The sequence below is a fragment of the Muntiacus reevesi genome, chromosome 1 (genome assembly GCF_963930625.1).
Source record: "Muntiacus reevesi chromosome 1, mMunRee1.1, whole genome shotgun sequence".
In the NCBI taxonomy this organism is placed as follows: Eukaryota; Metazoa; Chordata; class Mammalia; order Artiodactyla; family Cervidae; genus Muntiacus; species Muntiacus reevesi.
The window spans coordinates 77,276,167-77,291,054 of record NC_089249.1 but is presented as its reverse complement, the minus strand read 5'-3'; the positions used below and the strand labels follow the sequence as shown (position 1 = coordinate 77,291,054).

At 53.3% G+C, this 14,888-nt stretch overlaps 1 protein-coding gene across 1 annotated transcript; it reads left to right on the top strand.

Moving 5' to 3' along the window:
* The first annotated feature begins 597 nt into the window (after positions 1-597).
* Positions 598-12,746, top strand: RHBG (Rh family B glycoprotein). Its single transcript, XM_065902020.1, has 10 exons — positions 598-822; positions 6,182-6,368; positions 6,835-6,985; positions 7,101-7,248; positions 9,676-9,842; positions 10,137-10,274; positions 10,392-10,525; positions 11,080-11,201; positions 12,174-12,247; positions 12,379-12,746. Exons 1-10 carry the CDS (start codon positions 636-638, stop codon positions 12,436-12,438), a joined length of 1,368 nt encoding a protein of 455 aa, XP_065758092.1. The 5' UTR covers positions 598-635; the 3' UTR covers positions 12,439-12,746.
* The last annotated feature ends 2,142 nt before the right edge of the window (positions 12,747-14,888 follow it).

The following is a 14,888-nucleotide window of genomic DNA, read 5'->3' as shown; positions in this document are numbered from 1 at the left end:
TGGCCATGTTAATCATCAGTGCCTACAGAGCCGGCTCTTTATCTCCGTTCTCCATTGGTTTTTCAGTTGGGGAAAAGATTGAGTAACACTTCAACTCTCTCTTGTATCAACCCTGGAGGGGTCCAGTGGGAGAAGTCTGAGCCCATCAAGGTCGCTTATTCTTTGGGAAACACTCTCCAAACCTGCATCATGTTTGAGGGGGCGGGTGCCCGCCCTTCTTTCTCCCTCCAGCCCCACCGGTCCCGCAGCTGTGCCGGAGCAGGGCAGGACGCAGGGAGCCTTTCCAGGGTTATTTCCAAGGACCTGTCCCAGCAGGAACGGCATCGGGGTCAGCTGGGCCAAAGGAAAGAGGACTTGGGGGTACGAACGCCCCACCCTCTCCCACTCCTCGGCCCGCCTCACGTCTGGGGCCCAGGCCCTCGCCTTCCCCGCGACACCCCGCTTCCTGGAACGGGGACTGGGAACTGAGCGCGGGTAGGAAGGCTCTGGCAAGCTTCCTCGTGATGGGCGGGGCCTAGCTCAGTGGGCGGGGCCTGGCTCGCAAGAAACCTGCCCGCCCCGCCCGCCCCGGGAGAGTCTGCTCGCGCCACGCGCCTGGAGCCACAGCCGCGTCGGAGACTCGCAGCCTCTGTCCCATGGCTGGGTCTCCCCGCCGCTCCGCGGGCCGGCGACTGCAGCTGCCCCTGCTGTGCCTCCTCCTCCAGGGCGCCACCGCCATCCTCTTTGCGGTCTTTGTCCGCTACAACCGTGAAACCGACGCTGCCCTCTGGCACTGGGGCAACCACAGTGACGCGGACAATGAATTTTACTTTCGCTACCCAAGTGAGTGCGGGTGAGGGCGCACGGGGAGCTAAGACCCTGTTTCCCTGGTGTCTTGGGAGGGACTACTTGGGAGGGAGCCCAGATCTACCCCTAGGTGGGCAACCCTCTTGCTTTGAGATGAAGGTGCCCCAGATTTATAATAATATCTTTTCACTAGTGTCTGCCACGTTCCAGGTATTATGCCAAAGGCGGCACATGCATTTTCTCCTTTAGTCTGTGAAGTAGACAAAGATGGGGAAACTGAGCTAAGAGAGGTTAGGTGGCTGGTTCAGGGTCTTGCTGTTAGAACTGAGCGAGCTGGGATTTGAACCCAAATCTGAAGCTCCAGCTTTACCTACTCTCCTGTTGGGCTTTGCCTAGAGACTGTCCTTTCTCAGGCATCCACCCTGAACACAAGGAGAAAAAGAAATCCTCTGAGCAGGGGAGGTAGTGGGTGGGGTGCGGGAGACAGTGATGCAGGTAATAGCTGTGAAGGCAGCCAAGGCTAGTGGGTTCAGACATTTCTTCCCCAGTCCCCCAAAGCTGGTTCTTCCAGAGTCAGAGAAAAAATGATGTAAGTAGCCACCAGCCAATCGCAGAGTAGCAGCCTCACAGCCCCGAGGAGGAGGCAAGGCAGGGTCATGAACCCATTTCACAGGGAAGGAAGCTGAGGCTCAAAGGGGCTGTGATTCATTCAGGATCACCTAGTATGTGAGTGACAGAGATGGAACTAGGACTTGGTCATCCTAAGCTCCTAGCACCACAGCTCACCTGCATGCTGACAAGGCCCAGGAAGGAGAAGTTTGAGCCTCTGCTTCATGTTGTGGACAGAGCCTCTCCCTCAAGGTTGGGGGACCAGCCTTGTGACTCAGGCCCTGGGCAGCTAGGACCAAGGGCACCAAATCTCCCAAGCTTTGTTACAAATGTTTGAGCAGGTCTCTAAGCTTCAATTTTCCCCATCTGGGCAATGAGAAGAAAGGTGCCTTCGTCTGAAAGATATACATTCAAACAAGGCCCAGAATGTGGGTGTCTCCTATAAAAATCCCAGTTTTTATTACCTTACTTTCTGTGTGCAGAGCTGGTGGCAGCTGTCCTCACCTGACTCTCTTCCAGCCCCAATACAATGAAGCTCACAGTGCTGAGGATTGAGAGGGTGCAGTGGAAGCTTGGTTTTGTTCAGTCGCTCCACCGTGTCCAACTCTTTATGACCCAATGGAACGCAGCATGCCAGGCTCCCCTGTCCTTCACCATCTCCCAGAGTTTGCTCAAATTCATGTCCATTGAGTTGGTGATGCCATCTAACCATCTCATCCTCTCTTGCCCCCTTTTCCTCCTGTCCTCAATCTTTCCCAGCATCAAGGTCTTTTCCAGTGAGTCAGCTCTTTGCATCAGGTGGTCAAAGTATTGGTGGAGGCTTGGTCCTAGGCAGAGGGGGCTACAGCTCCTCCTTCCACACATTTTATCCCAATTCTGGCTGCATGAGTGAGCCACGGATGCTGAAATCAAAGCCACAGAGCTGGGATGGCAGGCTTTTGGGGTCATGCATTTGTCCAGAGTTGGAGGGGGAACAGTCCATGGACTGAGAGTTGTAAGTGCTTGCTCTAGAGTCTAACCTGGCTGCCTGTCATGAACCCCTATTTGCTTCTTCCATGGGCCTCAATCAAGGCCTCCAAGCCCTGGTTGCTTCAAAGGCCTCCCTGACCTTCCTTGCCCCTTCGTTGCATGATAATCTCTCCTGAATACACAGCTTTCTGTCCCTGGATTGCAGTAAGAGGAACAGCAGTGGGAATCCTACCTCTTTCTGCATTAGGTTTTTATCCCTGTGGACTTGGGACCCTGGGGATGGGTTGGAAAGGAGGGAGGTGTGAGGTGCCTGGAGCCTGGGGCTTTGGTGCGCCGAGTCACCACTGTCCCTGTGTCCAGAAGTGGTCAGGGCCAGAGGGTGGTGTGGCCACTGCCCTTTGATTTGGGAGATGAAAGGGAGTTTTGCCGCTGCCGGTAAGCAGTGGGGCTAGCCGACGCCACGGGCATGGCTGCTCTGAGTGTCTGCTGTTACCTCTACAGGGAGGGCTTTCAGAGCCCAGCTGGTTCACTCCTCTCAGAGGTGGAGAGAGAACCAGAGAGGTAATGCGACTGCGCCAGATTACACAGCAAGTCAGCCCACCTAGAACCAGGTCTCTTGACTCCCCATCTTCAGCATTTCCCCCACATTGCAAACCTCTTATTTCATGAAATAAGTCATGGAAAATCAGAGGGGGAAAAGACTAGGGGGAAGGTCTAAGTGTGCAGGGGACATAGAAGCAAAGATGAGAAAGGGTTCTAAGAAAAAATATGGATAGGTTTTTTTTTGTCTGTCTCTGAGACCTTACTTGCAAGAAGAGGGATTTAAGACAGATGGAAACAGGATCTTCCTGAGGTGGGGTTAGGGGCGTGGGTGACTGGGACCAGAGTGGTTTGTGACTCTTCTAGGAGAATACAGCCCGATCTGCCCTCTTAAAGGCAGGTGGAGGTAGAGTGGTGGGGAGAAATGGTCTCCCCAGCTCACCACTCCCTTTTTCCTGCTTCTCATATTTTATATCCCCACTTTACAGATGAGGAAACTGAGGCTTAGAGAGGTTAAGTGTCTTATCCACGGTCACACAGTGAGAAGTGTAGGGGTGTGTGTGTGTGTGTGTGTGTGTGTGTGTGTGTGTGTTGGAATTTAAAGCCAGCTCTGTGAGATGCTAAAGCCCCAGCTGTCCCTGTTCCCTTGTCCCACAGTCTGACCTTGTTCAGGAATCATCCGATGGGGTTGGGGAGAGGCAGTAAGGGAAGAAGGGAGGATGACAGGTGGCCCTGGAGGGCTTTAACCTTCTCTCCAGCCAAAGGTGCATGGGTTTGGAGCGGTTGGGGATATGATGGGAAACAGACTCCATGCTGCTGGACCCAGGGATCCCCTGAAGGGAATGTTGAGGGATCATTATATCTATTCCCCTGCTTCCAGCTGGAATAGCCCCTTACCCTCCACAGCCCACAGAGAATGTCTGTGTGGAACATTCCATGGGATGGAATGAATAAAGGAGATTTCTTGGTGTTTAGATTCCAGGTGAAAAGCCATGGGATTGAGTTTTGATTCCAAACAAACCCCAGGTGGGAGATGTAAATATTGCCATTTCAGACAGCTTCTGGAGCGGTGTGGGCACGGAGCCCTGTGCCCCAGCCCCCTGTGTCGTCTTGCTGTCCTTGGGCGAAAGAACAGACATGGCATCCCCTTTACTGTTTGCACAAGGAGAAGACAAGTCAGGTGGTGAGGCTGAAAGCACCAAGGCTGCATACTGAGATCTAAACAATACCTCTCCTTTTCTGTTGGGTTTAAGACCTGAGAGGGAAGAGAGATCTTGGTGCCTTGAGGAGTGGGCAGGGCTGGAGTAGTGGCACAGTGGTGGGGACATCTAGCGAGGCCAGTGGACCTCCAGACCCTCACCCCCTTGGCCGCGGGGACTGCATGTCCCCAACTCTCTGCAGGGGCTTGCAAACTCCTTTCCTTTCAGCCCATATTCAGCGCACGCACACACACACACACACACACACACACACACACACACACACACACATTTGCTTCTCTCAAAGTTATTGATTGCATTCTAAAGTTCAGTAGTACATATTTGGCTTGTTGATGGTTCTTATTTATTTGTTTGGCTGTGCTGGGTCTTAGATGTGGCCCTTAGGATCTTTAGTAGCCACATGTGGGATCTAGTTCCCCAACCAGGGATTGAACCCAGGCCCTCTACATTGAGAGCAGAGAGTCTTAGCCACTGGGCCATCAGGGAAATCCCTTGTTGCTTCTTTACCTTTAAACAAAAAAGGTGATTGTGATTTTTTTTTTTCTTTGTGATCTGCCTCTTTCTACTTGAATTCATTTACAACAAAAACATGTGAATAAGAAAAGAAAAGCAGAGAACACAAATAATGAAGGCTGTGAAGGCCTAAAGCAGTTATAGTTGAAATTCCAATGGAGCTTTGAGCTATGGGCAGCCAAGAAAAAGGGGAAATATGGACAGTTACATGTTCTCATCAGAATAAAGGAAGCCTCACATACGTGATTCCTTGATTCCTTTGGTGTCTGTCTTCCAGTGACAGCTACATTCCCAGAGTCTGATGCATTACTGCTTAGGTTTTTTGTTTGTTTGTTTGTTTGTTTTTAGTTCTATGACTTCTTAGTAAACATAAGTGAAGAAAAGCAGGTCAGTTCCTTGTTCCTTAGGGGAGATGACATTTCCTAGTACTAAGTTCCAGGAGAAATTTCCCACCTGGAGCTATGAAAGGAGAGTTTAGGGTCATGGTTGGTCGACCCTGTTTCTCAATAAGTTATTTACAACAGATGCAATAATGCACTCAAATGTTCCTCTAGTGTTTCGCAATTAAAGCCAAGGATAGCACAGCATTTCTGATACACAGATGCAAGACAAAGGAAACAGGATGAGATGCACTGGCTGAACATCACCTGAGGTTGTGTTTCTGGCCCTATTTACAAGTAGATGGTGGGAGGGGTACAAAACAAAATAATACAAAGCAAATTGTTGTATGTATCTCATTTTCAATATGGCTGTTTATTATTTTAGATTTTTGTACACTAAATGGAAAGCAAACAGAAAAGACCCCAAGTCTCCCTCCCCAGAAACCCCACTGACACTTAAAAAATTCAAGTAATTCATCTATAAAGTTAAGATATCCAAAGTACAGAAAGAAGCAAACTATAGGGTAAAATCTTCTTTCCCATAAGTGGCCATATTGCAAATCTCCAGGGGGCGTTATTTGCACCAGAGTTGTATGGCTCAGCAGCCCTCCCCCTCCCTTCAATTCCTTTTTTCCTAAGATAACCTCTTAACAAAATTACTAAAGTTATTTTATACAGTTCTACAAAGTTAACAGTTATTTTATTAATTTGTAAAATTTAAAACCCTAAAATTGGAGAGGCATAGATTCTGAAGTATGAGGAATGGAGGTTAGACATCAAGATGAACTTCCAGCACAGAGGCCAGAAGGGGAAGAGAATTCCATCACAGAGGGCGGGGGCTGCTGCAGGAAACCGCACAGGAAAGGTGGGACTTTTCACCGGTCGTAAAGTCCCAGGGATTGGGCCGTTGAGCCGGGTAGAGAAGAGAGCAGAAGGCTCTACTCTCTTGCTCTGACCTGGGGACAACAGGGATGGTGGGGGTCCCAAGCTGGGCAGCTCTATACCGGTGAGCCAGGCTGGGAGGCCTGGCCACGCCTTGGGGAATTTTATAGGCTTGGCTCCAGCCTCAAGACGGCACTGGCTGGTGAGAACTGGGGGGTGCGGCAGGATGGCTGATGGGTAGATAGGTGGTGGCCTGAGTAGTCCCAAATGCCCCCCTCGCAGGCTTCCAGGATGTGCATGTCATGATCTTCGTGGGTTTCGGCTTCCTCATGGTCTTCCTGCAGCGCTACGGCTTCGGCAGCGTGGGCTTCACCTTCCTCCTGGCCGCCTTTGCCCTGCAGTGGTCCACGCTCATCCAGGGCTTCTTCCACTCCTTCAGCGGTGGCTACATCCTTGTAGGCGTGGAGAGGTGGGCAGCAGGGACCTCCCTGGCTCCCCTAGGTCTACCTGGGAGGCCCCTGCCCAAGGGACCCAACTCAAGCCTGGTCTTTCAAGTCTGCTTCCTGACCTAGGTTTTTTGACCCATCAGTTGATTTCTTTTAGGTTCCCTGCCTGTTCTTGTTGTCTGATTTCTTCTTCCATCCTTGACCCACACCTCCCTTTAGGCCCCTTATTACTCAAGAGCTGTTGGGAGGATAGATAGCATCATGGAAAAGGGCAGGGCTGGCTGTTGATTCAAAAGCTGGTTCTTCCACTTGTCCTGGGCTTTGTTTGCCAAATCCCAGAATCTCCACAAAAAAGGGAGGTGATCCCTTCCCACCTCCCAGGGAAGAATTTAGCCTGGTGCGTTCATTGCCCCCTCCCCGCCTCCACCCCCTCCCCCTCCGGCTGCCCTTGTTTCCAGCCCCCCTCACCCCCCGCATCCGAACCCCCAGCATGATCAATGCTGACTTCTGTGCTGGGGCCGTGCTCATCTCCTTTGGGGCCATCCTGGGCAAGACTGGGCCGGTTCAGCTGCTGCTCATGGCCCTGCTGGAGGTGGTGCTGTTTGGCCTCAACGAATTTGTCCTCCTTAGTCTCCTGGAGGTGAGTTGGGATGGGGATGGCATGAGGAGTGGGCATGGCCAGGCCCTGAGCAGGGAAGGGATGGGGTAGGAGTGGGGCAAGGGGCTGCCCTTCGACCTCAGCCCCACCTCCCCAGGTGAAGGATGCAGGCGGCTCCATGACTATCCACACTTTTGGTGCTTACTTCGGGCTGATCCTCTCCCGGGTCCTCTATAGGCCCCAGCTGGAGAAAAGCAAGCATCGCCAGGGCTCCGTCTACCATTCGGACCTCTTTGCCATGATTGGTGAGGCCTGCCGAGGTGTGGTGGGTGAGGGGCTAGTTCATATCCAGGCTTGGTCTCGGGGTGCCACCTATAAGTCTTGGGGTTCTGGCAGCAAACTCCCTTCCAGCTCGGACTCTTCCATCAGAGCCTGGGGACCCTTGCTCATCATTTTTGGTAGTTTTATGATAGGTTCTTAGAACTCAGAGCTCATGGATCTCAGGGCTCCATCCCAGAATATGTTCATGAAGGTGTTAGTTGCTCAGTCTTATCCAACTCTTTGTGACCCCATGGACTATAGCCCGCCAGGCTCCTTTGTCCATGGGATTCTTCAGGCAAGAATACTAGAGTGGGTTGGCCTACCCTCTTCCAGGGGATCTTCCTGACCCAGGGATCAAACCCAGGTCTCCTGCATTGCAGGTGGATTCTTCACTGTCTGAGCCTCCAGGGAAGCCCAAGATCCATCCCAGGGGCCTTTCTAAATCCGAGTCTGAGGGTACCTATCTCTGTTTAAAGGCCTTCAGGGCCCCCCTACCCACAGTTAAATTCCAGGCTCCTCAGTCAGGCATACTGACCCCTGCAGTAATTTGCTCGCCTTCCCCTCCCCACTCCCCACCTCTTTCTCCCCCTCTCTCTCCAGCCAGACTCAGCTTCTCCCCATCTCTAACCTCTAGGCCTTTTCCCTTGGTGCTGCCTCCCACCTCCTGAGGACACTTCCTCCCAGGAGATTTCCTGGGAGCCCCGGCACTCTCAGGAGAGAAGGAGAGGTCACAGGTCACCCGTGGGAGGAGTAGGGTCTGACCTGCAAGCACCCTCATTACCACCTATTTCTTCTAAGCCTGTACCTCTGCTCCTCTCCATTCACTGATGAGTCAGGAAAGGAAATTGATATTTTACCTTTTTGAAGGTAGTATTGAGTAGTTACTGAAGTGCCCATTCTTATATTAAAAAGAGACTTGCTTTGTGTTTCTTGCTCACATCTGGGTGTGTTGTGAAACAGAGCACATGGAACCCAAGGTCAACTGAGGCCTCCTTGCCCTTTGATAAGTTTGGTTTGAAGTCCAGAGGCCTCCCGAAGATTTCTGTGCTTTCCTGGTAGGCTTACATTCTCAGATTTCGTCTGCCTCTCAGCTCCTGCTGGACAGGAAAATGGGTCTCTTCCTTGATTCCTCCCAAAACTCTTCTCAGAAGACACATGTGTATGTGTGGTAGATTTTTCTGCAGACTGTGGGGGTGCAGAAGTTACATCGCAACCCAAGGACCACTCGGGACTAAGGGGCAGTCCCTCAAGCCTCTTTGCCATGCTGGCCCTACCCCACAGGGTCCCCAGACCCCTCCTCTCTTGCCCCCCACCTCTCCCTCCAGGACTGACCTGGGAACCTCACAGGGCAGCAGGGCCTATGGAGCTCCCAGTTCCTGCCCTAGACGCCCAGGCCCAGCTCACCAGTGCTCAGGGCAGGGCCCACCCTCTCCAGGTGGCAGTTGAGGTTATAAAACAGATGATATTCCTGTTATGGATATCAAGTGCCAGATTCGTGCATGACCTGTGGTGCCTTTGCCTTTTCTTTTTTTTTCCTTTTCTGATACTTAAAAAAAACTCAACCCCCCCATGGTTTTCAATCAAGTAACTAACCCCTCTCATGCCAGTACCCTTCAATGGTACCAGTTGTTAGACATTTAGTACCAGCTAGGCCATGGAAGACACTTGAGAGTCCCTTGGACAACAAGGAGATCAAACCAGTCAATCCTAAAGGAAATCAACCCTGAATCTTCATTGGAAGGACTAAAGCGGAAGCTGCAATGCCTTGGCCACCTGATGTGAAGAACTGACTCATTGGAAAAGACCCTGATGCTGGGAGGGATTGAGGGCAGGAGGAGAAGGGGACAACAGAGGATGAGATAGTTGGATGGCATCATCAACTCAATGGACATGAGTTTGAGCAAGCTCTGGGACATGGTGAAGGACAGGGAAGCCTGTGGTGCTGCAATCCACAGGGTCACAAAGAGTCGGACACAACTGATCTACTGAAGAGCAACGAGGCCATGGTTGGATTTCCCTGGTGGCTCAGCTGGTAAAGAATCCAGCTGCAATGCAGGAGACCTGTGTTTGATGCCTGGAAGATCTCCTGGAGAAAGGAATAGCAATCCACTCTAGTACTCTTGCCTGAAGAATCCCTTGGACAGAGGAGCCTGGGGGGCGACAGTCCATGTGGTCGCAGAGTCAGACATGACTGAGCGACTAACACTAACTAAAGTAACAGACCGTGGCTAGGTACTTGGTATGCATCATCTCATTTAGTCCTCACTTCCTGAGGTATGTCACTAGCCCCACTTTACAGATGAGGAAACTGAGGCTGATGAGAATAGGTGACTTGACTGCAGTTACACAACTTGTACCTTGTGAGGGAGTCACTTCCTTCCTCTCATTCTGCCTGCCTGCCCACCATTTAGGGACCATCTTCCTGTGGATCTTCTGGCCTAGTTTCAACTCTGCACCCACCGCCCTGGGGGATGGGCAGCATCGGACCGCACTCAACACATACTACTCCTTGACCGCCAGCACCCTCAGCACCTTCGCCTTGTCAGCCCTTGTCGGGGGGGATGGGCGGCTGGACATGGTATGGGGAAGAGGTGTGGGAAGAGGCAGAGGGGTGGACCGGGAGGCCAGGGAGAGGTCTGAGGCCCTGCAAGGTTGATCCTCCAGGGGAACAGGTAAGGGCAGAGGCACAGCGGGCTACATCTACACTGGAGGCGCTGGGGTCAGAGCAGGAGGTGAGACGAGGACCACAGGAGAGGTGGAGGATTAGATGGTGGAGGAGCAGCAGGTGGCACTGTGGTGGGGGGGCTTGGGGTGGGTGTGGGTGTGGCGCTCAGAAAGGGCCTCCCGTGCCTGTCTCTTCTGTGCTCCCTAGGTCCACGTGCAGAACGCAGCACTGGCCGGAGGGGTTATAGTGGGGACATCAGCTGAAATGATGCTGACACCCTTTGGGGCCCTGGCAGCTGGCTTCCTGGCTGGAGCCATCTCCACACTGGGGTACAAGTTTCTCACGGTACGTAAGCCCCTCAGGCCCTGAGCAGGGCAGGGGGTCTTCACACCCGTCCTCCTCTCCAGCAGGCCTGGGTGAGGGAGGACACATGAGACTCATGATTGGTGTCCTGTCCTCCAGCCCATCCTTGAGTCCAAACTCAAAGTCCAAGACACATGTGGCATACACAACCTTCATGGGATGCCGGGGGTCCTGGGAGCCCTCCTGGGGGTCCTTGTGGCTGGGTTGGCCACCCATGAAGCTTATGGAGATGGGTGAGTTCTCCCCACCCTCACCCCACCCCCAATCCTCAATGGAATCATTATCCCCCTGAAACTAACTCCCTCAGTCTCTTTCTCCTTTTGTGGACCACCACCGCCAACAAAAAAAAGCTGCCTGTTCTCATTTATTCATTGATCCATACCCTGGAAGCTGAAGAAACTGGGGTGGGGACTGCCTTCTTGGTCCTCAGTCAAGCTCAGCAGAAGGACGATGAATAAATTATTTCAACAGTGTCATTATTAAAGGGTCAAGGAAGAGACACTGACCCTTAGGATAAATTTTTGCACATCAGGGCTCAGGGGAGAGGGGAGGCAAAAGTGACCCTCAGACTGAGCCTTGAAAGGTGTGAGGGCATTGCTGGCACACGGGATGGGAAGGTGTTCCCCTCCAGTGGGCTTATGGGAGCAAAGGCCTGGAGGTGACTCAGCCTGGCAGGTTCCCCAGGGCCCTTTCGGCTGCTGCAGAAAGCGGTGCAGGACACTGGGGCGCTGACCAGCCCTGGCTCCGTGCTCCATCCCTGTCTCCCCACACCCTTCTCTCCCTGCAGCCTGGAGAGTGTGTTTCCACTCATAGCCGAGGGCCAGCGCAGTGCCACGTCTCAGGCCGTGCACCAGCTCTTCGGGCTGTTTGTCACACTGACATTTGCCTCTGTGGGTGGGGGCCTTGGAGGTGAGTGACCCTGGCTGGGGTCGGGAGTTGGCAGGAGGAGCTCCAGGGAGGGGAGAAGACGGGGGGGGGGGGGGGGGGGGGGGGGGGGGGTGGTGTTTCTCTGGAGGAAGGGCCATTGGATCGATCCCATTGCCCTGACGTTCATTTACTCTGTTGAGCACCTACCTCGTGCCAGGTGCAGGGTGGGGTTGTGGTGTTCAGGGGTAACTCCCTCAAGGTAAGGAGGACCAAGCAGGTACTTTCTCCCTTCTGGTCACAAAGGAAGGTGGGAAGCCTGCTGACCAACCCCTCTCCTCTGTGGCTTGTGTGTGCCTCTCCCTCTCCCCACTAGAGGGCAGCCCAACCTCAGGCTGAGGCCCTGAGGCCTGTGGTGCCATCTCCCGGGCGGGGGCTGGGCCGGGGTGGGGAGGGAAGAGGCCTGGCTGGCTCACCAATAGACTGGGGCACAGAAACCTTCCACAGAGGCGGCCTGCCCACTGATGCCAGGCCAGGCAGTCCGTCCTGATGTCTGTATGCTTCGGTATCCCCGCCTTCCTGCTCTCACCTTGAGATCTTATCCTCAAATAAGAGTTCATTCATTCATTTAATTACTTATTTACTCAAGAAACACTTTCTGCATCCCTCTTGGAGAGGAGCCCACAGAAAGCTTACAAGCTGTGGTCCATGACAGATTCACTATTTGGTCCATTCCCGCTGTGCACGCTTTCGTATGTGACTTCTCTGAACCTTGGTCCCCTTCTCTGTAATACAGGGATCCTATCCATCTTGCAGGGTTGCTGTGATTACTCGGGGAGGCAGTGCTTTGTCACGCATTCTGCACAGGGCCTAGCAGAAGTGGCACTTGATAAATACTGCTGTGATCTGCCTGTGCCGGGCATTGCATTGACCTCATGCCTCCCAGCTCCTCTGTGCCCTAGCAACCCCCCCATGGGGGCAGCAAAAAGCCTCACACGTTGTCCTCTATGCCGCCAGGGCTCCTGCTGAGGCTGCCCATCCTGGACTCCCCGCCAGACGCCCAGTGCTACGAGGACCAGATTTACTGGGAGGTGAGATGTCGCCTCCTCTGGTCCAACCTGCCTCTTTCCTTCCTCCCCTGCTCCTCTCCTCTGGGGTTCACCCTTAAGTTGTGATCTCCATCCTCTGACCCTTCACCCGCTCCTCCATCCCCGCCCTCCAGGTGCCTGGGGAACATGAGCTTTTAGCCCAAGGATCAGAGGAAACAGAGACTCAGGCCTAACTTGCTTCCAGCCCTTCGAAAGATGCTCTCCTTTCAGAAGAGGATGACTGCCTACCGTGGGGAAGCTCCTCATTATTAGCTCCCATCACTTCTGCTGCAGGAAAAAAGACAGGAGCTCCTTTCCATAGGGAGCCTTAGGGGAGGGGTGGTGAGAGGCTGGGGAGATGGTGGAGAAGCCAGGTGACTATAACTGGTCATGGTGAGGAGAGAGTCCTGCACACCCCACCCCCACCCCACCACCCCACGCCCTGCAAGTGAGGCACTCGAGGGACTGCTAATTCCCTGGACCAGCATCGCTCAGTTACTGTGAAGCCTGAGCCAGGACCTGGCTCTCTGAGGGTTATAAATACCATGGTCACCAAGGACTCTGACTCCTTTATTTTTGTGCAACTGAGAATTTGGGGAGTTTCTCGCACCATCTAACTCCCAATATTAGAACCTCAGGTGATAAAAGATCTGACTGGTGACAGCATCCTGCCTCCTTGGGTCTAAGGAACTCCCCCTAGGGTGCTATCTTCTATGAGGGCAATGCCTAGACTGCGCTTACTTGCTTCCAGAGACAGGGAGCTCATTTCCCTCCAGCAAGTGTGTGTGTGTTACAAGACAGTTCAGTCTGCTAGAGAGCTCTTCCTATTCTAGAATGAATACCACTCTGACCCTCAACTTGGTGACCTCTGAACAGAGTAGGAAGGAGGCCCCGGGAGGCTTAAGAATAGCATAAGGAATTCTTCACTAACTCCTCAGAAGCTGGAAGCAGCCAGCCCCCAAGCACCAACTGAGGTCCCTGTCTGGAGTCTGAGGAGTTGGGGCCTAGGAAGGGCAAAGCAGAGTTGCTGTAGGGAATGGGGAAGGCAGGCCCAGGGCTTCCGCCGGCCTGACACCATCAGACCACCAGAGGGCGCTCCAGACCCAGCAGAGGAAGATGGGGCCTTCATGCTCCAGCATCCTCTACCAAGAATGGAAGTCCTTCCTGCAGCTTAATGGCCTTCCTGCCTGCTTCAGCTCTGGTCCTCACTACTGCTGCCACAAGACTTTTCTGAGCGCCCAGTCCCCATCACATGTCAGGCGGTGCTAGGGCTTCCAGATCTTTCATTCGACTAGGAATCCATCCTTCCAGTAGACCAGAGCTCTTTTCCCAAACCCGAAGTGCTGGGAGCCCCTCTGCCCGCTCCTGCTGCTCCCCAGGCTTCTGACAGGAGTGAGCAAGACTACAGACCTCTTCCTCAAGACCAAACCCCAGGAGGGATTTCTGGGGCCTAATCCTGGGATGGGGCAAAAGGTGTTCCCACGAGGCTCCATCCTCACTGTACTTAAAGGGACTGAGGCTGGAGAAAGAGGACAGCACAGAGCTGAGGGAAAGCTGAGGAACAAGGAGGGCTGTTGAGGGGCAAGTGCTCCATGGGACCACCCCCCCTTTGTGGCCCAAATAGGCTTGGTGTATCCCTCCCCTTGAGTTCCCCTCCTTCCTCCACAGACTCCCCTGCCCCGTTGCTGTCTGGGATCTGTATGTTGGAGGGAGAGCCTTGTGCTGAGGCAGAAGGATGACTGCTGAGATTGCAGAAAGGCAGCCTGTCCCGAGAGCCCCAGGAGGGTGGGAGTCTGGACAAGCAGAGGCCCATTCCCCATTCCATACTGCAGAGCCTTCCATCTAGCCCTGAAAAGATCCAGGTACAGTCAGCTGACCTGTTCTGCCCCTGAGCTTCCCGACCAGTCCTCCGAGATCTGAAAGACTTATAGGAAAGGAGAGACTTGAGGATAAGACCCTCCCTGCCCTTGCTTAGCCTGGGTGGCTAAAGCTCCAGTATATGAGTATTCATTTACACATACCACCAGCATTTTCCCACCTGATCTTTTTCTGATCACTCTGGTTCTTTTCTGACCATAACCAAATCTCCTCCAGGCTTGACAAAATGGGGCTGCTCCAGCCCAGGCTGGTCACTGCTCCCATCTCAATCCAGGGAGGCTTCCTGAAGAAGTGACAATTGAACCCTCCCTGGGAGAGGACGGTTACCAGCTTCTAAGGGAGGAAGGTCCCAGGGTGACCACCAAGAGGCCCTTGAGAGAGGAGGGACAGGGTGGTAGCTACCCAACAAGAGACAGCCCTGAAAGTCCTGTAACCAAAAGGTTGAGTCTCCATTACTCCCTCGAAGCTGCTCACAGCTCAAGACACTGCTGAGATCTACAAGATCCAGAACCCTGGCTTCACAGCTCAGGGGACTCTGTCCAGGGCTGAACTCTTCAAAACCAGGCCCTTGTTTTTTCACTCTACATTTCCTCCTCTCCCTCCCACAGCTTTTCCTCTGGTGCCCAGCACCCTGGTGGGCAGTCCATAGATCATTTAGTCCGAGTGATGGACTGAGCCATCATCATTTGCAGTTTGGGTATGGAGTACTCCTCCATCACTGCTTTCAGGCAGATAGCTCAGAGGGCAAGAAATGCCCTATCTCCTA